The 26,154-nt window shown below is 39.6% G+C and overlaps 1 protein-coding gene across 1 annotated transcript; it reads right to left on the bottom strand.

Annotated features, from left to right (window-relative positions):
• Positions 1-8,281: 8,281 nt before the first annotated feature.
• On the bottom strand, positions 8,282-25,567 carry LOC308563075 (amyloid beta A4 precursor protein-binding family B member 1-interacting protein-like). The gene is made up of 5 exons (XM_081149781.1): positions 25,438-25,567; positions 23,161-23,238; positions 17,051-17,210; positions 13,364-13,545; positions 8,282-8,813 (listed from the first exon to the last, which is right to left on the bottom strand). Exons 1-3 carry the CDS (start codon positions 25,528-25,530, stop codon positions 17,055-17,057), a joined length of 327 nt encoding a protein of 108 aa, XP_081005907.1. The 5' UTR covers positions 25,531-25,567; the 3' UTR covers positions 8,282-8,813; positions 13,364-13,545; positions 17,051-17,054.
• Between the last annotated feature and the right edge of the window lie 587 nt (positions 25,568-26,154).

Below are 26,154 nucleotides of genomic sequence, written 5' to 3'. Positions count from 1 at the left end.
ATGGATAAAAAGGGATGTCCTAGCCGTTGTCATCTTCTACCCAAATGACAGGAAAGGGGAGGATGACTACTGGCCATGTAATTACACTAGTTGTCTTTAATCACGGTGTGCTTCACGTGTTTGTAAATGTACACAGTCAACCCTTCAGGATGCAAACACACTGAGTATTTCAAAACAGGTAATACTAATACTCAGAGGTATCGATGTTTTGTAGATATTAAATACTGAGTAAAACTTTACACTGCCTACAGAGTAAACCTTACTTCAAGCATTGCTTTCAAAAACTTGCTAATAAGCCTTGACAACATGCCGAAAAATTCTTCAGGTTCCTTTCACTCTGGCCAGTTATATTTTATAACCTGTTGGAGAGTATTAGTGGTTCTGTCTTAGAATATCTCACTGCAGTAACCAGATGAAAATCAAGAACAAACCTTGCTAATGATCACCGCCATTGCCAGGTTCTCAGAATGAGCCGCCACATAGCCAAGCATCGTGACGCCAGGCAGCCTTGTGCTTCCTTTGCAGGCCCCATGCGGTCAGCACGGCAGCAACTCCTCCTGCGTGAACTACAACTGCGAAAGCTGAGGGGACGGACGGAGAGCTAGGCGGCTGTGACTGGACAGGACAGGATGGTCTGTAAACATTGTCAGACATTTTTACTTAGACCTAATAACACCTGGTAAAATTTGAAAAAGTATGATTTAGTGAAATTACTATACTTATTAAAGAAACATGTAAGTACAATAATTCTATTTCGAATGTACAAATATACTCACTGTGCAGAGTTTACTTCAAATATACTCACTGTTCAGAGTTTACTGTGCTTCACTTTTCATGCATCAGTGGCACAACTTTTATCTCTATCCTAATGGATGTCAAAACTCCCACCTAGACACTAAGCTCAGGCTAGTTCGTAACTAGCTAACTACTGAAAACCCCAAGCACAAAGTGTGAGCATGAAGCAGATTACTCATTGACTGCTGAACGACAATGTCAGACTTGAAATAGCCTCGCCTAGTTATCCCCCTTTGCAAACAGTGATTACTAGCTGATTACATTTCAATTATAAAAAAATTTCAAGCAAATAAAGATGTTAGGTGAAATAAAGAATGAGGACTTTAAACTTCAGTGAAATGAAACTGATCAGTCAAAATATACACAGAAAAAGATACAACTGCAGAAGGCACCCAGGCTTCCTTCATCTCTATGCCTTTGGCATCTGAGAACTCAGGGCGGGAACCACCACGGAAGGGCGGCTCCTAGAGGAGTCACACTAGGCTGGGGCCTGCTGGTCTCTCCCACCTGGAACTGTACGGCTCTTACTACTCCCAGATCACCTAAATGACAAGAATGGCAAAGTCTACGGTCCCCATGATCTAGAAATGGAAGGCAGGAAATGATTAAAAACTGAGATTTCTGACTCAGACTCAATTGATACAACCCAGTGGGGTTTGCAACGAGGGGCACTTTTGCCCCCTGGGAAATGTTTGGCAACATATGGAGACACTTGCAATGGTCACGATGTGGGGGATGCTACTGACAGGCAATGGGTGCTGCTAAATATCCATCCTACAGTGTACAGGACAGCGGGACAGCCCCCTACAACACAGAATTATCTAGCCGAAAAGGTCCACAGTGCTCAGGGTGACAAACCCTGACCTAACCAAATCATGTGGCACAGCACCTGGGCCTTGTATACAAATTGATGTTTTACTTTACAACAAAAACTGAGTAATATTATTGTACTTAAAAAGCTTTTTTTTTTTTTTTTTTTTTTACCTCGGGTGTATGCTTTGCAATCTCTCTAATTAAAGTAGAAGCATTTTTCTTCACGTATTCATCTTTGTCCTTCAGGCAGGTAAGTACCACTGGAAAAATCTCTGCTTCAACCACCATTTCTGCCAGATCCACAGAATATTTTGCAATCTGACTGAGAGCTGAAAGGACCTGATGCTGTCAAGCAAAAACCAAAATAAAATAAAACATTACGTAGAGTCCACTGCAGAGATCAGTAAATACTCAATTTCTTAAATTCCCTAATTTTCAAATTGAATGTCTTGGTTTTCTGTGGACTATTTAAATCTCTATCACAGATGATCACAGAATATGACCTGTGTATAAATACTATTTCTTAATTATGTAATGCTTAGCTTGTTAATTTACAATACATGTGGTAATACAGTACAAAAAGATCAGGCAGAACTAACATCTTATGTTTGGCATGATGCTGACTAATAACATCAAAGCACTTTCCATTGCTTCGTTAATTAACTTTAACAATTTTTAAACCTTATGGGGTATAACTATTAGCATATAAAAGTATAACTGGTGAGTATTAACTGAAAATCAGATTGTGGAAAGCTAAAGAAAAGACAAACATAAATATGACAATTTTCATAAATTTAAATATAAAAGTTGTGGGACATTTACACCATGGAATACTATGCAGCTGTAAAGAAGAAGGATCTCGTACCCTTTGGGACAGTATGGATGGACCTGGAGAATATTATGCTAAGTGAAATAAGCCAGAAAGACAAAGACAAACATCACATGATCTTGCTTATACATGGAATCTAAAGAACTTAATAAACTGATGAACAGAATAAATTCAATGACATGGAAGCATAGATGAGACTGATGAATGTCAGAGGGATGCAGGAGGGCGGGTGGGTGGAGGGGGGAAGAGTAACCAAAGAATTTATATGCACATATGCACAACCCAAGGACAGGGACAGTGGTGGGGAGGGGGATGGGACGGGGTGGAACGGGTCATTGGGGTGAAAAAGAGACATCTGTAATATTATAAACAAAATAAAATTTAAAAAGAAATTTAAATATAATAGTGGTGACCTAGAAAACCTTTAGGTGCCTTCCCACACTGAAATTCAATCATGTGATTCCTTATTTTAATGATTAATGTTAATACTGATGCTACTTCTAATTTTTAACATTGAACTTATTTTTCCCAGTCATGTCTTTATTGTCTAATCCTTACAGCATAATTTTCACATATTAAAAGATCAAATATGTAATATAGTCACGTTTTCAATGATATATAAATTATTTTTGAAAATATATTAATCTATACACATTTCCATTTTCTTAGATTAGCAGAAGTCTGTTTTTTAACTTATTCTTAAATACCTTCAATTTAGCACCAGGGTTCAGAATCATCTGGGCTAAGTGAGCAATAGCTCCTGCATTCCCTACCGTCTGTGCTAACTCTGGAGAATGCTTTGAAATATCACTGAGGTCCGACCAGCAATCCTTTTCAAAGCAATTTCTGGCTCCTGGATACAAAGTACTAAAAGAGGAACTGCTCCCACATCCACCACAGCTTGTGACAGTTCTGTGGGTCCAAGAAAATAATTGAGTGAGGATGGGGGACTGACCCTTGTGCGAGCCATTTTTCACCCTGACAGATACAGCGAAGAAAAAAGGGGAGGGTGTACTTCAGTGTCTCGACATCTGCATTTCAAATCAGCCTTCCTGGTTTCATAAACCATGTGGGCCAATCCTGAGCTGAAAAGAATACAGGTCAATAGATGGACCTCCATTTACATGAACACATTTAGGTAGATTAGGCGGAAATGGATTTTTTTTAGGAGAGTAAGCAGATGTCAGCTGTTTGAGCTCTGACAATTCTGCACTTCTCAGTAGACAAGCATTTTATGCATGGTTTACAATAACGAGAAAAAGTACCAAAAATTTGTCAGACACACTAATTAAGCAGTATTTTGTACTATTTACATGAGTAAACATTAACATGAATCTTGTGCCAATATGTCAAATATTAAATTCCATTTATCTTATAGTATTTTTAAAAGACATTTTAAAGCCTTGGCCAGTGTGGCTCAGTTGGTTGAGCACTGACCCATGCATGAGAAGGTCACAGGCTCGATTCCTGGTCAGGGCACATGCCCAGGTTTCAGGTTCAGTCTCGGTGGATCATGTTTATTTCTCACATCGATATTTCTTTCTCTCCCTCTGTCTCCCTTCCTCTCTCCCCCCTTCCCCCCTGAAAAAATCAAGATTAAAACAAACTTTTTACAAAATAAAAAGGTGCATTTTTGCACATATAAGAACACTTTCAAAATGAGATCTACAACTAAACAGGCTACTTTTATGTATATAAATACTAATGTTTAGATAAAGGAATAAACTTATCTTAACCATTTTACTTGTCAGAAATAAACATCTTTTGAATATGCATGTTGATTACTTGTGTGTCCAAGAATAACAGCTATAAAAATAATACTTTTAAAAAAAAATCCTAATCCAAGGATATGTTTCTATTGATTTGAGAGAGAGAGAGAGAGAAATATCAATGTGAGAGAGAAACATCGATCAATAGCCTCCTGTACTTGCCCCAATTGGGGATGGAACTCACAATGTAGGTATGTACCTTGACTGGGAATCGAACCCGCAACCCTTTGCTGTATGGGACAACACTCCAAGCAACTGAGCCACCTTACCTAAAATTTTGCATTATGCTTAAAAAAGACTTAAATGGAAAATGCATATTTAGTATTCAGACTTCACTGGCATTCACACTTTGCTCCAGCCTAGTTTAGATAAGTCCCTGACTTCAAGGAGCTCAGGTCATGGGGGAGGCTAGATAGTAAACGGCTCCTGGTGCTCTGGTGGGATTCTCTACAAGAACACACAAAGGAAAGAGGAAACAGAAAAGGGAGACAGAAATGAGACACTGTATGGTTAGAAAGTTTACATGGTATTTTTATAAAAGTGGTCCCTAGTCAGCCGTTGTTAGTGTGACTCCTTTCGAGAAGTTCCTTGAAGCTATACGTGGGCTTCCACTGTCCACTTTCATTCCTGAAAATGAAGCCAGCCCCAAATTTTTAACAACTGCATAATATTCCAAGTAAATATGCCATAAATTTACTTAGCAATTCCCATCCTCTAGGACATTGGTTTGGTTTGGTTTTGGTTTTTGCCATTATAAAGTATAGTATAGTGAACCTCTTTGTGCATTAAGATTATGTATTAGTTACCCATTGCTACGTAACAAATGACCCAACCTCAGCAACTTAAAACATCACTTATTATCTCACATTTCCTGCAGGTCAGGAATCCAGGAGCAGCCTTGCTAGATGGTCTTGGCTCAGAATTTCTCATGAAGCTGCCTTCATACTATCAGCTGAGGTTGCAGTCATTTGAAGGCACAACTTGGGGAGAACCTGTTCCCAAGCTTACTCATTGTTGGGAAGCTCAGTTTCTCGCTGGCCACATGGACCTTTTCAAGGCTGCCTGAGTGTCCTCGTGTGTGTGTGTGTGTGTGTGTGTGTGTGTGTGTGTGTGTGTGTATTTACTTAGGATAGAGGCCCAGAGGCAAACTTACTGAGGGGAAGAATGTTGACAGTTTTGAGGTTCTTGATAGTTTTAGATTAAACCACATGAGACTGCTGTGTTTGCTTTTTTAAAGTCAAAACCAGTCGAATATAGGTAATTTCATATAAGTCAACCTAACATGCACTGCAATATTGTTCCCAAAGGGGATTATCTGTATATGTCCCTATTGACAATGTGTGAGGCTGGCAGTTTGGCCATTTACCTTATAAAGTTCATTTCAGCCCTTACGTCAATTGAGAAGCTGAGTCATCATTTACTTCTCCCCAAATGGTATTTTTAGTTCCATATTCCTTAACTTACTGCATATTACAGTGAGTTTAAAAATATGGCTGAGTCCAGCCAGTGTGACTCAGTGGTTGCGCATCAACCCATGCACCAGAAAGTCACCGGTTCCATTCCTGGTCAGAGCACCTGCCTGGGTTCTGGGCTCAATCCCCAGCAGGAGGCAGCCGATCAATGTTGATATTTCTTTCTCATCGATGTTTCTCTCTCCCTCTCCCTTCCTGTCTCTCTAAAATCAATAAAAACATATTTTTTAAAATGTGGTTAAGTTACACTGATTAATAAACATGAATATCAAGTATGACTTTTTTAGCCCACAGCATTACTACCATATTTGCCTTTTAACAAATAACCACAAAGCACAAACCACAGTAATTCTAACTCAGTGCTGTCCAATAGGAACATGAACCACATATATAATTTAAAATTTTCTAGTGGCCACATTTAAAAAGTAAAAATAAATAGGTGAAATTAATTTTAATAATATACATAATTTAACATAATATATACAAAACATTATAATTTCAACATGTAATTAATATTTTACATTTTTAATGAGATATTTCATATTCTTTTTTTGTTTGTTAATCCTCACCTGAGGATATTTTTTCCATTGATTTTGAGAGAGAGTAGAAGGGAAGGAAGACCAAGACCCTGAAAGGACACTTAGAAAGCTGCTGAATAGTCTGTTGAGTTCACCCCTAGGAACTCCCCTAAAATCTCCACCCTTAAAGCCTTTAGGACAGAGGACCCAGTGCGCTCTCCCTCCCAGGAGCACACCAGCGCGTTCCCCTCCTCCTTCCCCTCCCAGCCCCTACCCCAGGCACATCACTTTTACCTTCCTCACTTCTAAGCTCAAGGGCCCTTCCTTTGCCTCTATAACTTATTTCCTCAGCCCATTTCATCTACAAATTACTTTTTCTATCTCTGTGATTTTCCAAATAAATGTTCTCTTATAGTTTCAGTCTTGGCTCTGAATTCTTTCCTAGCCAGAGTTCAAGTAACGAGGTTGCTGAACCCAGATCTGCTCTGACCCCACAGGTCTAACAATTCTGCCACCAAGAGAAGCACTTTCAAATTTCAGTCAAGTACACTATGCCTAATGTAGTTCTAGAAATTCAAATGTAAATAAAACTCAAAAGTATGTTTTCCCTCAATGTCTAAAAGATCTTAGGAGGATTTATACAGTAATTACCGGAAAATAAACCTAGTTTGAGAAACAATTTTGTTCTAATCTAATGTATGAAACCCCTAGGATACAAATACCCTTCTTTTTATGCACTCAGCACACACATTTGGTGATATTTCTTGCATAGGTATTGGCACTAAACAGGAAACAAAGCCTCAGACTATAAGAATGTTAGGTGCCATCAGGTAGAGGAAGTATTGTGTGGGGTAGAGGGTTAAGTGTCTCAGATGCTTTTTTGGTGATTATAATGATGATGGTGATAAAGAAACTGCTAGCCTTATATATAGTTATAGGTCTCAGTGACTTAGGGACCTGAGATTATAGAATTATATTTTATTTTCCCATATTCTGAATTCTAAAAAAAAAAAATTAAAAAAAAAAGTCAAAGAAACCCTCAAATTTTATTAACCAAGTGTTCATAACTTTAAAAATCACAATAAATAAAAATACAGGAGAATTTACAACACATTTTTACTAGCATACAAACTAACCCTAAAAATGACTAACACATTAGGTAACTGGTGAGTAAAGTTGTAATTAAAATGTAATTTTGTTTAATACATTTGGCTTCTATGTCCAAAGAACATAGAAGAGACTGTGGATAAAAAGGGCCACATACTAAACCTGACAAGCTCAGGGGAGGCCTGCCTGGCCGCCTTAAAACTCAGAGACCTAAAGTAACCACATAGGATGGTCTGAAATTAAAACTTTCTAACTAAAAGTGAGTCCTGGTGGGTAGTCTTGTCCTAGGCTGGTATCTTCTCTGACAAAGGTCAGTCTTTACCTTAACTGAGCCTGTCTATTGTCTTTGTGCATCTACATAACAAACATACCTTTGGAATGTCAATGTAATTCCCCTTCTTCTGGGCCCCTCGCTGCACCAGAGCAAAGACCACAAAAGCCCTCACTGTTATTGTTAACTGTTAACTATCCGATACCCACAAATGTAAAAGAAGTGTGTGTCTACTCGTTTTACTTTTCATCCAACCCCAGATATCCCACCCCTTTGCTTTCTCCTGCCTCCTTCATCTATCACCAATGGATCTCATGGAACCCCTTATGCCTCCTCCTTTGATTGTAATGTATAAAATAAGATGCAAAACTACCATTCTCTGGAACATTTTCTCAGTCCCTTGAGATTTTGCTTCCTGGCAATTGTCATTTTGGCTCAAATAAACTCATAGAAATTCTCTAAAAGTTAAACCATTTCTTACATTGACAAGACATTTATTTTCACTCTATCTTTTTTCACCAACACCTAGTATTTGTGGAAATAAAAACTAGGGTCAAAATAGGTATAATATATATAATCTCATAAACATCAGTTGCCTCTATGTTACTGGAAAGGGGACCAGGCCCTTGGTGGATCTGCCTAGGGCCAGCAGATAGTGTGTGGGTTCTTGACTTTGTGCAGGAAAAATTTCACAACACCAGTCAAGTGACTATGAGGGAACATTTATTAAAGCTGGAGACAGTAAAACAAGAAAGGGCTTAGCATAGAAGAAGCAACAGGAGACCCCAGGCTGGGCTGCCCTGCATCTCTGGGAAGCCAGAGAAAGGGGGCCTTGGGGTCAGGTTCAGGGGTTAGCCTGGGAGGAGCTGCTGCTGCCCATTGCTGCCCTGGTTTCAAGCTTTGTGGGGTCCTTTAGAGTTTAGGAGATGTGTGCCCATGGGGGAAGAACTAGGGGAAAAAGAGAGGAAAGGGAATGGTGGGGGCTGCTCCCCAGAGGGAGAGCAGGCACTGGGTGCTTTGTCTTGAGGCTTTCTCTCTTTCTTGAAGGTGGGAATTTTAGGGAGGTCTCAGGGGAGGGTTTCAGCAGAGTATGAATCCGTTTTCTAGGTGTGCTCCTCCAGGGCCGTGGTCTCCACCGATTGGTCAGTGTCAGGGCAGGTGGTTGTCAGTCATCACAGATGGTCCTGGGGTCACCTACTTGGTTCTTGCTGCTTTCCTGGGTCTGGAGCTGAAATATAACTGAGGCCTAGATGTTATTTCTAGGGAGGTGACCTTCTGTGTCTGCTGTAAATTGCTCTGCCAGTTTCTTCAGTTATCTGTCTCAGTTTCCTTCTTGCACTTGTTCTGGCTTACTGGCCTTCCTCATCTATACTTGTGTGTTTCTCAAACCCTCCATGATAAAAACAAAATGTTATAAAAAGAAAAGGATGGTACATAAATTAATATCATCTACAGGCATCTGTGAAGACAGTTGCCTGTAGGGCTTTTAAAAGTTTTTAATCACCAGGCTCTTGTCCCCTTCTCCTGTCCACCCTTACTTACTCTAAGACATACACTACAAAGTCCCCAGTTAACTCAGGTATTTGTTTGTAATGTGGGTTTTTAATTACTGCTTCCTAAGTCTGTTCCATACAATTTGGGATATTGGTATTCACATACAGGTGGTATGAGTGGATGATAAGAATACAATGCTTGCCAAAAATCTGAATTTTAAAATTGTTTTCCCCTTTAATCATTTCACCATTGTGTATAAGAGAGAAAGGAATCAGGCTGGCCAGCCCTGTCTGGATTCTTCCCTTATGTTACTGATTTAGTAACCTGGATACACTCTAGTAAGTGTCCGTCGCGTGCAAACCAGCCATTTCCTGGAGGCGCTGCTCAGCTTTGGCAGCTGCAGTCTCCCCTCCTAACTGCTCCTGAGCTGAATGGAAACGCCTCACTTGATCTAGGTCCTAAGGACATCAGTCGGGTCTGTGGGAGGAAGAATAGTCACACGTGGAAACCAGCCACCGGGGCTGAGAGCAGAGGCACCGGGCGTGGCCTTCAAACAGAGGGAGGAGGCGGCAGGAGGGGCAATGAGCTCGGACACGGTCCTTCCTCGCGTGAAGACCAAGGCGCTCTGAAGGGTTTCGAGTAACTGCCAGGCGGCTCCACCATAAACTGCTGTCTGACCAGAATAAACCCTTTAACCTCTCTACTTCAGTTTCCTCATCTATAAGATGACAATTACCTTGGTGACTGAAACGCTTTAGAACACCTAATCACACGCATTCCTGTTGCCAGGCTTGAGAACAGCCAACATTTACAAGAGACCAAGTTCACAAGGGACAGCATGTTCAGCTAATGCTCCCAAAACAAGCACCTAAAACTTATTTCTGAGCCCAAACGTGGAAGACTGTTCCTGCAAAAAACACATGGCTCCCCCTTCCTCGCACTTGCAGCCAGACTACTGCCCTCCTGTCACCAAGTCCTCCAGCTGCTGCCACTCCTGACACGGTTCCCTGGAAGCGCTGGGCCTCAACGGGACTGTCCTGCAGGCGGCCGAGGCGAGCAGGCTGCCTGGGGGGGGAGGGGGCCCCTCCCAGGGGAAGCCTGTGGCTCCACAGCCCCTGGTTCCTCTGCCTCCCCCTCACACTTCCAGCCCGCCAGGGTCCTCGCCTTGCTGCTTGGATCTCCAAAGCAAGACTGATCTTTAGAAACAGTGAGAGCGTTTACACGGATTAGGATCATTCTGCAGAGTGGGAAAGTGTGGCAAGAAGGAAGGAGAGAGACAACCAATATGAGAAGAATTCTACCTCAGCCTTTTTAAGGAGCAGCAAAAAATTAAATAACATCCTCAAAGTAAGAGATACTTTTATGAGTGTATTCAACAACTGCTGGTTCAATCATAGAAATTTTAATGATACAATTTGTACAGAATTAAAACACACACACACACTGCTTCTGGTTGTTAACCCCCAGTTCCCTTCAGTTATCTATAAAAAGCTTTAAAAATCTATACATACAAGTAACCTTTAGAAATGGTATTTTTTAAATAAGAAAAAGTCAGCTAATGCCCATTGGTTTCTCTCCTCTACTAATTGTGTGCTTACTTTATTTTTATTTTCTATACACAAAATCTTTTCCTTCTAGTGCCCTTAAAGATACACTTTATTTCTTTTGCGTCTCTGAGGTTTATATTTCTTAATCAGTCTAATCAAACATTTCACCACTTATACTAAGAAGTAAACATTGAATGACTGTCCTCCCCTTAATCTCAATATATTCCATTTTTAGGAAATTGTCAAGAAAGAAATCAGGTTATTTGGAGGTAAATCCTCTATTTTCATTGATATTCAGGATGTGAATGATGACTTCTTTTATTGCTTTCTACATAACAATTCCCTTTACTTCAAAGAATTATATGCAGTAAAGCTACTCTGGGAGCTTCTGGGGTCCAGGCCTTTAAGTTTTATGAAATATTGAAATTACAGGGGGACTTTCATGTGGGAGCCAGATTATAGCAAAAAATTAGAATGGAATCCCTAAGACAAACCCTACTTATGGACTATAGACCCTACTTATGAACTATCAGTCTCAAACTCAACAAAAGGGAGATATGGAAAGGTTACCTATCAGTACCGGCCTGAGAATGTATCTGTACAGTTGTGCCTCTGCCTCAGAGCTCTTTGCACCACCCTTTGAAGTACTCATGTTACAATCTGTTTACCATTAAGTCCTCTGATATTAAAAAAATATATTATTAAATATATTCATGTAGTTTCCCCATGACAACCAGCTTCTGGTTTAAAACACTACCTTAGTTTTCTCAACCAACATATATTAAGCAATAGTCCTAAGGTGAACCTATCTGGAAAACCAAAATCCAGATATTAAGGAAATAATTTAATATACTAATTCTGAATTATTCTTAGCATGACAATAGTGTTCTTTCTCAATTTACTTTTATATCATTTAATTTCTTTTTTGTCTCTAATAGTGTCATCACTTTAAGAACCAAATTAAACATAACCATGGGAGAACTTCTTACTGTTTCTGTTTTGAATTTCTTCTTCAAAACTCTTTCAAGAAGCATTTAGTGAAGCCATATGGCACAAGGTTAACATGGGCTTTAGATTCAGACTTAGACTCTAATTCCAGTTCCACCCTTATCATAATTTCAGGAATCCTCTCTAAGTTCACCTTTTTCCTCTGTTTAATAAGGAGGGTAATACCTACCTGCAAGGCAGCAAAATCAAAATGAGGCAATGTATCTGAAGCACACTGTACAGAGCCAGGGACATAGTAATTACTCAGTAAATGGTAGCTATGATTTTATACATACATAAACATTGAAAATCTGGAAAACGAAGAAAAATATCCTTAATTCTATCACCCTAGTAACACAAACGTGTATCTCTCTGTAATTTATGTCCACATAAAAAACTTACTTTTATATTATTATAAATTTAATGCACAGTTTTGCCCTTTCTTACATTATAATCACTTTTCCATGTTACCATGTAGTATTCACAATTGCCTTTTTAAATTTCTGCCAAACATTTGAGGGGTTTTTTTGATATTACAAATAATGCTACAATAACATTTGCATGAATATCGCTTTTCTTTCTGTGGGATTCTTTCCTTAGGGTGAATTACTAGCAAAGTTGATCATTAGAGTAACCATAAGCTCTTTTGTAACTTAGTTTTACCAAACACTTTCCCACAAGTTTAGACAATTTGTGGCGCCTCCACCCATGGGCATAAACACTATCCAGTCCTGCCCACCCTCCGGTATTCATACCACTTCCTTTAATTTACAGAATATTGACTGTGTGCTAAGCGCTGGTCTCGGTGCTTCCCATGTCTGCCATCCTCACAGCAAATCTCTGAATAACTCTGAAGCAGTTGCCCTCTTTTTGCAGATAAGGGAGTAAAGGTTCAGAAAGCTTAAAAGCCACATCCAATGTCGCATGGCAGCTAAGCGGTAGGACCTGGGCTCGCACTCGGGCCTTGCCCAGTGCCACAGCGCTCTCGCCCACTTGGCTGTGCTCCTGCTTCATTCTTTTTTACCCCCCGGGAACCATAGGTGGGAAAAGCCATTTGCACTGATGTTTTCATATGCAGTTCTTGATTACTAGCAAAGTGGATCATTTCTACATGTGTGTTAAACTGCATATTCTTCTAGTGTTACTTATTTGTATTAATTAGCGACTTCTGTAAAGAGGCGGGCGAGTTTGTTCCCTCTGTATTTTCCTGATCAGGTGTCAGCACAGCCTTCCCGCGAGAGGGCCAGGCCCTGAGCTGTCATCTGTGAGAGATGACCCTTCTCTTTCTCCTTCCTTCCCAATATGGGCTGAATACAAGCATGTTCTAGAAAGTTATGCCCATATCTTTTTAATGTCACTTACTTACATGATACAGCCCCTGGCTGATTCGGAATACCCTATGTCAGGAGTGAAACTGAAGACTCAATGTACCCTGAGGGGTGACAAGCTAAAATAATTTCTTAACTGAACCAATTGACCAAGGTCTTTGAGAATTAATATCTCATTTGCCTCAGCCTCGCCCCCTCCTGCCCTTTCTCTTTCCATCTACAAATTTCTCTTCCGCTAACTAAGATCAAGACCGGAATGTGCACATATTTGTATAAATTTGCAATCCAAACAACTGGAGCATCGTTCAGAGCTTATCTCCCATAATGTATAAAAACATCGTCAAAACCTCACCCATGCTTTACCACACAAAGCCAGATTTACCTAATACTAAATATAAACTTCAGTAATCCTTTTTCAAATATGCTGCATTACCTGCATTATGTCTTGCAATATATCCAAGTGCCAGGCTGCACCTCTTTGGCTCCAGGGTCAAAATCCTCGGAGCGCATCACCAGCGTGGCCAGCGCTGCACCATCAGCTGCGGCCTGAGCTCCTTGAGGGGAACGTGTAGCAACTGCCCGTGACGCAGAGGCAGCCGCTTTCCTGTAGAAACGCTTCAAGGGTAAAACAGATAAAACTCAAACTGAGTTGAGCACTTATCTAACGAAAAGTTAAAATAGACCAAAACTAACGTAAAAATAACGTTAATATAATAAAACTCAACAGCTTTTAAATATGAAACAAAAGCATCCTGCAACGTTATTTTGATTTTTTTATGTTCCCCCATTGCTTTCCTTTAGTAGCTAAACAGTCTTATATTACATCTCAAATGTTTTATTCTAAAACATGCATTCATAAAAGAAAGTATTTCCTGCAAATTATATTTCCTACAAATTCATTATTTTATGTAACGAGCTTTTTATGTATCTGCATTACACTAAAGGTATTTGTTTGACCCATGGGAACTCTTGGACTGTTTGCATGTGCAACTAAACTGTCAACTCACAGATTTGTTTCCTTTACTTGCCCTCAGTCTCTAAGCCTGGCAGGCCTTTCATGACCTCAGCTAATCTTTCTGGTGTGCTAAGTTATCCTGAAATAACAGCCATCTTTCGAGGTGCACTTATCAATCACTGAATCAATGTAAAGGCAAAACCATGATACATTTTAAAACTTTTCCTGGTAAATAAACCAGCCAAACAATGGGACATGCTATTTATTCCCTTTTAGAAATGTTGTTTTAAAAAGGTAAATGGAAATGACTTAACATTATGTGAATGCTTCATATTTATAATACTTTCTACATATAAATTTTGTCAGATTAAGAAATAAAATAAAACTGAAACATCATTTTCTTCATATAGCTAAGAAAATTAAATGTTTAGGAAGTATTTAGCTGTAATAGTGTGGTTTTATGGTTCACATAATGACACAGTAACAGTCTCCTAAGTCTTCCTTTTATTGACAGAACCCAGGTAATCCCCTATTTTAGATTGTTCCTAAACAGTCTAAAGTTACTGGGTGTCATAGTATCTGTTTTGAATGCATTCTATTTACTTAGGCTAAAATATTAAGGTACAAAAAAAATTTATGAGGAGAAAATACATTTTTAACATATCTCAAAACCTGGTATATACTGATGATGTAAGAAATATGCTATTTAGTAATGATGTTTTGATTTTATATATTTCTTTAGTTTCTTAAATGTAACATATGTAGATATTAAAAAATTTGTTGTAAAGTCTAATTTTATATGTCAGAAACCAAATACCTACTAATTTATTGTAAAAATTAGAATAGAGTTTTAAAGTAGCTTTCCACAGATTTTCTTTTTTTAAAAAACATGTTTTTATTGGTTTTAGAGTGAGAGTGAGAGAGAGAGAGAAAAACAATGGTTGCCTCCCACACACACCCTGACTAGGGATCAAACCCGAAACCTGGGTATGTGCCCTGACTGGGAATCGAACCGGAGACCTTTCAGTGCACAGGATGACACTCAACCAACTGAGTCACACTGGCCAATGCTCCACAGATTATTTTCTTATAATTGTGGAAAAATAATGGTGATACATTTCTTGCCATTACCTTAAGCTAATTTGACTTTTTATATTGTAGAATTTTCAAATTCTCAGATAGTTTTTTGAGTATTAATCATCACTACTAACTCTAGAGCCTATAACCCACACTTTCTGATCTCATTCCCCTTTCTCCAAATTTCTGCTTTCCCAAAATCCTCTCTTCTCTCCCATTTCTCACCAAAGGAATTTCCTTGAAGAAAAAAAAAAGCAAAAGCAAAACCACAGGACTCTGTACCTGGTGAAGAAAAATTAAATCTCTTGCAAGAAATGAGTTAAAGGACTGGCAGGTGAGGAGACAGAAGCCTGTGAATAATGCTTCACATTCTCACTTTCTCGTCACTTTTCTGCCCTAATACATTTTTGTCTCTTTTCAACTGATGGACATCGTTCCACTTAGAAAACTTCTATTAAGAACCTTCTATGTGATACAAAATACACACTCTGCCCTCAAAGGAAGGAGTTAAAAGTCCAGGAAGAAGAAAGTCTAACAATTTTGATGACAGAAAAAATACCTACAAGAAAAATAAAATTTATGTGACTCTTTGAGGGGTAAAACAGTCATTAGTAAATGACTCTCCAATTTATAAAAATAAGGCAAATTTGTCAACAATTAGGATTTGTGTTTACTTTTTAAAATTCTGGTAAAATACACATAACATAAAACTTACCATTTTTACCATTTTAAAGTATACAATTCCGTGGCATTTAGTGCATTCACGATGTGGTGCAACCACCTTTCCAGTTCCAGAACATTTTTATCACCCCAACAAGAGCCCCGTGTGTTAAGCAGTCACTCCTCCCGCCCCGAGGCCTGGGCAGCCACTGGTCTGCTTCTGTCTCTGTGGATCTGCATTGTCCGGACAGTTCACATAAATGGAATCATTTAATATGTAGCCTTGTGTCTGGCTTCTTTCTCTCAGCATAACCTTCTTAAGGTTCCTCCATGTTGCAGTGTATATTGGTACTTCACCTTTTTTATGACTGATAATAAATATGCCACTGCATGGATACCTCACCTTCTGTTTATCCAGTCATTCTTTTGGCTGTTGACTATTGCTGCTATGAATATTTGTGTATAAGTTTTGTTTGAACACTCATTTTCAATTCTTTTGGAAATATAACTATTGAGTAGAGTTGCTGGGTCATATGGTAATTATGTTTAACTTACTGAGGAATTGCCAAGCTGTTCCAAGCAGCTGCACCATTTTATGCACCTACCAGCAATATTAGGCAATAATCGGTTTAAACAACTGTGAATGAAACTGTGAGATATGCGATAAGCACTCTAAAATATTGTTCCTTAAACTCTAAAAGCAATACATGAATATTGGAACCAGACCTAAGCATAAAGGAAGGCTTTCGTTTTTGTGTTTGACTCAGAGTTGAAGAAAACTTCGAGGGGTTCTTTCAGTGTAGGCTATTTCCTCCAGAAACAAATCTCACCAAAAGCTTCTAACACAGGCAATGCTATATTCCACCAAGCTCTCCTGGCAGACAATTGTTCTGTGAGTGGTATTAAGAATGAGAAGTGACAGTATTTCTTTTTTTTTTCTCTAAGTCAATTTCTCTCAACAGTACTTTGCTCTTTGGGGCAGAGCCTCTTCAGTAGACAAAGTATCAGACATTAAGCAAGTGGGAGGGAGAAAGGGGAAATGGACAGTGATGTGAGGCGGCTACACTATAGTTAAAAAAGCGAACTCTAAAGAGACATCAGCAGACAGATGCCCAGGCCCTCCCACAATCTGCTCAGCTTACTAAGCATGCAGTGAGAAGCATCAGCCTGTCACTTTCTTTCCCTTAGGAAGCACTAGAGAAGTGACAGCAATAATGCTTACATTTCCCAAGGTCTGGCCACCTGCTATCACCTGAGTCTCTTCCCCACAAAGAAATGAAGAGGAAAGAACTGAACCTGACAGAAGGGAGGGGATGTCTGGGAAGTCTCGACGGCCTTCAACCAAACTCTTCTGAGTAGACCAAAACCCATATTAAAGCAAACCCACAGGTATTTGGAGAACAGCCTGGAGCTGGGGGTGGGACTTACCAATTCATAGTTCTGGGTATGTTTCATAAAGATGCCAGTCCGCACTGCAGTCACAATGGGTTTTCTCAAAAAGATTGTCTAGAATGCCTCGGACCAGTTGCCGCTCATCCACCATCAGCGACTTCGTGCAGTTACCATCCATGTGCACCTTGACAACCAGCTGAGGATAAAGCCACAGAGCAGCCACTAAATGTCAGCAACTGAAGAAGGCCACCAAGATTTAAGGTTTCAAAGTTGCTATTGCTTCTGCTAATTTACATGAGCATGTGTCCCACAAATGAACTCCACTTGAACTCACACTCTGAACACTTGTTTAAGGAGGTAAGAATGTAGAGGTGGAGAAACCAACTCACAAAAATAGAAAAACGTACAATAAACAAAGTCCTTGCCCTTCCTTCAGAGACTTTGCATTCTGGTGAGGGGACCGAAGACAAACAGAACCGAACAAGTGCTGACTTCCTGTTCTCCTGACATCTGGCTGTGACTTATTCAAGGTTCATCCTGGAGCCCAGGAGCATTTCTTGATTGAAAGCCACACCTGTATCTTTGTATAAATTATTCTCTTTTGTTTGGCTGGAGTTGGGTCCCTTTTCTTGTAACCCAAGAGTTCTAAGATACACGTAAGACTAAGCTGGTGAGCCTACCGTTCTTTGAAGGTGGGGACTGCACAGTGACCTGGCATCACTGAGGAGCCTGAGAGCCAGGTTGTATCCCAGCAGAACACGGTTGGGATCAGAGGTGGATTAAGTGAAATAAAGCAGATTGAGAAAGAAGCTATTAAGGAGACACGCAGGCAAATTAATGATCTAATTGACTTTTCATTCTGTATGTAAAAATTCTACTGCACTGAGTTCCCAGTCAAATTGGTAGTTACCTCACTCCAGACCCGGAGGGTTGGGTAGGAGCAGCATTTACTCATCTCCAATAAGGACATAGGATTTCTCTGGCTTTTCCCAGACAACTCATAAAAGTTATTCAATTTCTGATCCTCAAGAGAGACCATGATTCTGATGCAATACAACAAAATTCATGAAGTAATGCAGCTAGGGTTTGTCTTTGACATGTGTGTATTTGCAGTGTATTTTCAATTACAGTAGTTTGTTATTTATGAGTGTTACAGGTTATAATGGTGGTATATATACAGTCTTCAAAAGGAAGAGTGGAAAGGTGCCTACTAAACTGATCCTACCTAATGAAGTGGGAATTAGTCTAGTCAGAGTCAGTCAGGTTAGGGCCTATCTTTGAGTGCAATGGGGGAAGAAGGTGCCACCTTCCTCCTTCCAGACAATCACTGTCCGACCTCCAACCTGCGGTGCCTGCAGCTACTCCGGTGGAGAAATCCTGGAAACAACATCATCAACCAGAACTATCTGGTACTTTTTTTTTTTTAAAATCCTCACCTGAGATATTTTTTCCATTGCTTTTTAGAGAGAGTGGAAGGGAAGGAGGGGGGTGGGGGGGAATCAGAGAGAGAGAGAGAGAAACATTGATGTGAGAGACACATCATCTGGTTGCCTCTCACATGAGCCCTGACCTGGGCCAAGGATGGAATCTGAAACCGAGATACATGCCCTTGGCCGGAATCAAACCTGGGACTCTTCAGTCTGCAGACTGACACTCTAACCATTGAGCCAAACTGGCTAGGTCTGATCTTCTTGCTTACATTTCTATTCTAACTTAAAAAGGGAAATAGCTCAAGATAAGTTCTGCCTATTCAGTTTGTGTAGGGTTGGTCATGGTAATTAACAAAGGAGACTTATCATTATTTTAAAAAGTGATTAGATGGACTGGAGAGAGAGGCCATACAATTGGTAACATTTCTTCCTCCCCAAAACTTTCAGTTAGATTCTGAGCAAGCTGCGGAACTACCCTCCTGCCCCACTTCCACCTAATATGATCTTTAGAACATCAAGTTGTCAACCGAGAAGGTGCAGTGCCCCTGAGTGTTATGCAGAGTTACTGATAGCAAACAAGGGTGTGAGTGGTGATAAATTCTGGGTTAGAGCATGCAAGGACCACAAGTCGAAGCTTCATGTAGTGCCTGGTCTTCCCAGGAGTCAAAATGTAGAAATCAGGGCAGGAAAAGTGCAATTCTGGCTCCTGGGATGATTCAAATCCAAGCTTACCTAAGAATACTTCTTTCCAACCTGCAGCGCAGATACCTCTAGTTAGGTAGTTGCTTTTTTATCAAGTTTGTCTTTTGATGCATTTAAAATGATAGGGCCAGTGCCAAAGACACATTCACCTGACCTGAAAAATGAGGCCTGGAGGGTTGCATGGAAAAACAGATATTCTTCAAAGAGAGGTCTATACTATGATTTATTTTCTCTCTGCTGAGAATTATTGCTATAAAGTAGCGATTTTCAACTTTTTTCATCTCATGGCACACATAAATGAATTTCTAAAATTCTGCAGCACATCAAAAAACAAATTTTTTTTTTTGCTGATCTGACAAAAAACAAAAAAGGTATGATTTCGATTAATTCACACTGAATGGCTATTGTGTTGGCTGTTGTCATTTTTTAATTTGACAATATAAGGGGGAAAATGTCAATGCCCCTGACTAAATAGTCAGGTATGGCATGTTTTAAAAGTTCTTGCAGCTCACTGCCAATGATAGGATTTAGAAGACTTAATCTTCCTGGTGGAAAAATTAATGATGTTTGACCACATTTCATTCTTTCTTAGGAGATCTTGAGAAAATAATGCATGTTGGTGTTTTCTTCTATTTTTCTCTATATATGTATATAGAAAAAAATAAACCACATAATTTGACAATGATGAAAAGTTGTTTTTTTGCAGAAATTGCAAACTAAATTGAATCCACATGTAGTTATAAATGTCCACAATTATAAAACTTAGAAAATAAAAAAAATAAGAGAAGGCTGGTGATTTTAGCAAGAAGGAATCATATTTATTATTTTTCACACCTTCCATCTCATTTGCAAACTGAAGAGTATCTACACCAACACAGAACAGCCCTAAATCGCAATTATGTGATTTAGTCAACTAAGCACTTTTCACATCTACACTATGTGATACGGGGTAGAATGGTTCAAGAATGAAAAGCTTGCTTTTCTAATCCATTACAGTAGTGATTTTCAACTGGTGACCTGCAGGAATTTTAAAACATGCACTACCTGACTATTTAGTCAGGGACACTGACCTCTTTTCCCTTAGCTGTCAAATTAAAAAATGACAACAGCCAACACAAACAACAGTAGCCATCTGGTGTGAACAAATCAAAATTATACCTATATTTCTTTGTCAGATGGACAAAAAATGTATTTTTGGTGTGCCGCAGAAGTTTAGAAATTCGTTTATGTGTGCCAGGAGACGAAAAGGGTTGAAAATTGCTGCATTCCAGTACAGATTTTATAGTTTTTAGAAAGTCTTTTTGTTCTTCTGCAAGCTGTTAAATAAAAGAATATCCCAGGTCTGAGTCATTTGCAATACTTTTTTCTTCTATAACAAAATTTACAAATGGAATTGTTCTCCTGGGTTACAGGAGCTTTAAAACAGACAAATAAACCAACAAAATTAACAAGCGAGTCTGATTGTGCTCCCAGTTTCCAAAGCTTTGTCCTACAAGATGTGTACATTTCTGAACACTGGAGGGCAAAGTACTTCAGATAACTTGTTTTCCACAATCTTGAGGAAAGCACGGTGTAGATGATGTGTGGGCATCTACTAGTCATTTTATTGATGTATGAGTATGTGAGTTATTTTCTTAATGTTCTGTGCCACACACAGACTTTTGTTTTAAGACAGACATTTGGAGTGTCTGAAATCAGCACAAATATACAACCTGGCTTTTTAATTTTCCTTTCCCACTGATCAGGATGATTTTTCTGCTTTACATCTTCCTTGTTGTATCAGGGCAGGCTGTGACTGGTGTTACTGTTACTTTTCACCTCCAGTAAACTATGGCCGTGTTCTCTCGGATTCTGATACACAGCAGGAAGCAGCTGCTCTCTCCTCCCTGTTCTCTTAACCTCCAGCTGAAGCAAACAGACTGAATGTGTTAGTGGCTCTACTTTTTCATGTAAGAATCAACTTCTCTTTTCATTTCCCCTCTTGAAAATGTATCTAACGTGGCCCTCATTTTATAAACAACCAGAGGTTTGCTTGGGCCTATCGCTCCTTCCTGCTTTACTTTCTTTTGGGCACTTCTCTCTCCTGCTAGAATTTATCCTCCCTCAAGCAGGGACCTCACCTGACTTGTTCACCTCTCTATCTCCCTTGCACCTGCTCTGCGAGATGGGGATGCATCAGTGAAGGACACACACAATCTCTGGAGGAGCCTCTGTGGGGGTAAGGAGGAGATGTCGGCAGTAAATACGACAAATGAATAAGGTAGACTGTGTTGGAAGGTAACAAGCACTGAGGAGAAAAAGGAAGTTGGGCAGGGCAGGGAGTTACTGGGGTGTGTGTGATGTCTGATAGGAAAGGCCTCCCTGGGCAGGTGTGCAGACCTAAGAGAGGGACAGAGAGGACCCCCTGGAATCTGGGGGAGAGCTTTCCAGGCAGCAGGGCAAGGGTGTGCCTAGACCATTTAAGGAGCAGCCCTGAGACCAGCTAGTAAGAAGGGGGTGAGTGAAGGAGTGGTGCGAGGCAGAGGGCAGCCAGGTCATAGAGGGGCTTTAGGCCATCGTGAGAGTGTGTGCTTTACTGTGTGAGCTGAGTGCCACTGGGCGCTTTTGAGCAGAGGGACAAGAAGCGAGGATGGGAACTGGAGCACACGAGGACAGGCTGGTCCTAGAAACATGACAGTTTCTAAGTAACAGCAAATACTATGGACTCTGTGTCACAGGTGCAGGCAGGCAGGTAAGTGCAGCGGGCAGCAACACCATTAGCTGAGCGGGTGTGGAGGGGGAGAGGGAGAGGGGTCCTGGAGGGTTTAAGAGAGGACAAGGTAGAAGGAGTTTCCGAGGTTAGTGGGAGAGTGACTGGACTGGTACAGCTCAGGCAGCACTGAGGGCCCAGGCTGAGGAGAGCTGGACTGAACCGGGCGTCACAGGATGCATGGAACCGGGTGATCTGGAGACTCAAAGAGAAAACGTGAAGGTCTGGGTCCCGTTCTGATTGTGTAGCTCATTCAGTGAGTGTTGTCGTCCCCACACACCAAGGTTGCGGGTTTGATCACAGGTCGGGTCACATGCAAGAATCAACTAATAAATGCGTGAATAAGCAGAACAACAAATTGATGCGTGTGTTTTTTTCTCTCTCTCTAAAAGTCAATAAATATTTTAAAAAGTCTGGATCCAGGGACAGTCATGCAATATTAATTGAATATCGATCAACATGTATTGAATGCCTTTATTCAAAGGGCCATGAACATAAATTCAAGGGCCCTATATGAAAACAATGATTCACCCAACTATATGTGAAAAGCTCTTAAGGAGTCTCAGCGATGGATATGCTTCAGGAGTTGAAATAAGACAAAGAGTATTTCATTTTTCTCTTTATTTATTAATTAACTATTATTAACTTTAATTAGGTATACGCTTCTACTAAAGTTAAATATAGGTGTTTCTGTTATAATACAATGTACGTACTCCTGAAAAACCTATGTTCTACAGAAAATGCACAGTAAAATTACAGGCTTATTGGGAAAATAGGTTCAAACCCATGCAACTTTGAAACCAGAGCACTAGCAGATCAACCTTTGGTACACTGGGAGATAAGCTGGACATCCAGGGCAGGCAGCGAGGCTGGAGGCTGCCTCAGGGAATATAAAAAATGTACAAAAGAGATCACAGAAATGCTGAGATGGAGGTAAGGCCAACAGAAGCTGAGCTCTAACCCAATTAAGGCAGGCCCAGAAGGTGGTGCCACCTGCTATTAGCTAACAGCTAAGCAGAACCAGAGAGGGCTCCTTGGGTGTGAGGGAACCCTGGGTATAGACACTTGAAAACTTCCAGCCATATACCAACATAAATGAGCTAACTGATGTCATAGAAAGAATACCTATATAATTTATCTTTGTCCTTAAATTGAAAAAATTACAATTATTTGGAAAGTACCACTTGACATTTTATTTTTAATAAACAAGTATAATAAAATGTCATTAATTTAACTTCCCCATGCAAAAGTGATCCATAGTTTACCTTCTTGACCTTGGCCTCTTTCAGTTTTTCCAATGCCAGCTTAATTTTATCAGCCTTCGCCTGGGCTTCTTCTTCTTCCTGTAAAATGGTAAGACAGTCAACGCAGCCCATTAAAGACTACGTACGAGCTAGTAAATGCTTGTGCCGTTGTTAGTGTCTTAGTTACTTTACGTTAACAAAAGATTGTATTATAAGGCAGCAAATTTTGCATGATCGATTTTCAGAATTAAGTGACCATAACAGAAATCTCCAGCCCAAAGATATAAAAGGCAGTCACCCTTTATATCAAAGAATATAATGAAATGATGACACTAACAGAACTTCACATATTTGGTCCATAAAAATCTTTGCTTGGCTCAAAACTGGGGTCCAACCTGAGGCGTCTATGGGTAGAGCTCAAGGAATTTAAAGCACTTTTGCCCACTTCCAGAAATTATAAGCTTTTCTTTTTAACCATTTTAAGTGTACAGTTTCAGTGGCATTACATAACTTCACAGTGCTGTACAATGATCACCACCATCTATCTCCAGAATTCTTTTCATATGAGGTACTTAGAGTAGTTAAGTTCATAGAGATAGAAAGTAGAATAGTAGTCGCCAGGGGCTTCAGGGAAGGGGGAGTAGGAAACTATCATTTAATAAGTATAGAGTTTCAGCCCCAGCTGGGTGGCTCAGTTGGTTGGAGTGTCATCCCATACACCAAAAGATCTCGGGTTTGATTCCTGGTCAGGGCACATACCTAGGTTGTGGGCTGGATCACTGGTGAGGGGTGTGTACAGGAGGCAACCGATCTGTTTCCTTCTTCCTCCCTCAGCCCCTTCCTCTGTCTGTCAAGTCAATAAAAACATATCCTTGGGCGAGGATTTTAAAAAATAGGCATAGAGTTTTAGTTTTGAAAGTTGAAATTATATCATACTTTTGGATCAGTATGCACTTTTCTGGGATCCCTAGTTTTCATTAGATTCCTAAAAGAGTCCTAAATTTCCCTAAAGTTAAGGCTTCGGCTCAAACTTAAACTTACAATTCACCGAAAGAACACTGACAAACACACATGAGCAGGCAGAAAACAGAGAGTAGAGTGGTGGTTGCTAGGGCATGGGGAATGAAGGAAACAGGGAGATGTTGGCGAAAGGGTACAAACTTCCAGTTATAAGGTAAATTAGTTTGGGGGATCTAATGTACAGCATGGTGACCATAGTAAAAAATACTGTATTATGTACTTGAAAGTTGTTAAGGCAGTAGTTCTAAATGTTCTTACTACATATACACAAAAAAGGTAACTATGTGGAGGGATGGAGGGATTAACTAACCTTACTGTGGAAACCATTTCACAACCTGTGTATCAAATTGTCATGTGCACACCTGTAACTTACAGACCATTATGTCAGTTACAGCTCAATATAGATGAAAAAAAGAACCTCTGCTCTATGTGGATCATCAATTTTTAAACAATTTTTCTATAATAAGTACACAATATAGCAGTGAATATGATTTAACATTTGATTTCTATTTAATATTTGTTCATTCAAAAGGCACTGCAGAAGCTTTCAGGGTTACTAGAGTCATATTTATGAACACCAACCATCATCACACTGTTCAACAAATGTGGAAGCCACAAGAAATGGAGCTATATTCTTGCTCTAAATATTTTAATGTGATTTACTCTAAAAAAAAAAATCTTAAAAGTTCTTTTTTCACTTTTATGAGAGACACGTTATTAGTTAATGTCCCAAACAGTGACCACATCAAGTTTCTAGCTGTTTTCCCAGTATTCACAAATGTACTAATATCAAACACTCATCGCCTGCCTGCCCCACAACACCCTTCCCTAACTACATTACAAGTGACTCTTAGCTATATCTTTGCCCCAATTCAGCAAAATTCCACTTAGTTCAATTCAGAAATATGTAAGGAATGCTTTCTATTCTTCATGTGCTGGGCTAGCACCAGGGACACAGAAATGTAGAAATCAGTTCCACAGTTCATACCCAGTTAACAAAAAATTACCCCCAAAGGTAACTATTGTCAAGAAGTGCTGCATATAAATATAGATTTTTGCCAAACTATAAAAATGCCTGATTATGGTCTTAACATGTTCTCTATACACACTACACATCTTATTTTTAGAGGACTCTGCCTTTGCATTGAACATAGTCAGTATTCTTGTTTCTTAGTATCTCAGAACTTTTAGGTACAAGATTATGAATGTAACTCTCACTGAAGAAAATCAAAATGATGGGTAGCAGAGCTCCTGCCATCTCTGGCCCCACGCACTTACCCGAGAGAGAGGTGCAGGAGGTGGCGGGGGCAGAGGAAGGTCTAACGTGGGATCTGCTGCTGGAGGTGGTAAATCATCCTCATAATGGCTCATAATCTGAACGGCTCATGGGCCAGAGGTTGTCTCTGCACTAAACAAGAAGAGAGATTTTTGTTAATAAAATAATGTGACATCTCAGGGAGAATAAAAAATGTCAAATAGAGCAAATGTATCATGTTAAATATATATAGAAATTAAAATATATTGTATTTGGAAGCATCCATTCATATATTATCAATCATTATTCAACAAACAGTTCAACATTATCTTTGAAGAAACATTTACTTATTAATATTTTTATACTTACTGTACCTTATTACTCTAAAGGCTTAGATTAAAAAAATTCCCTTTACTTCTTACAAAAAATAAGATAGTTTTGAGACTTTACTCAAATGCAGGATCCTGTTCCCTTTCATTGCTGACAAAAATATCTTCTTGCCCCTTCAACTCAATCCAGACACACAAAATGCAATCTGAAATCCAGAATTATAAAAATTGTACCTACCATGATGTCAAGGTTCCTTAAATGTTGTTTTCAGATTACAGCTCCACACATAGTTCAGTCATTATTATTACTTCAAATTACTTAAGGAAAGAAATTATTATGCTCACCATTTAAATCCTTAAACCCGCACTGTAGTTAAATTCAGCCCGGGAGGTTCAGGGTCCGAGGGAGGA

Source organism: Miniopterus schreibersii (genome assembly GCF_964146895.1).
Source record: "Miniopterus schreibersii genome assembly, chromosome: 1".
NCBI classification, from domain to species: domain Eukaryota; kingdom Metazoa; phylum Chordata; class Mammalia; order Chiroptera; family Miniopteridae; genus Miniopterus; species Miniopterus schreibersii.
This window is presented reverse-complemented; position numbering and strand designations above follow the sequence as displayed.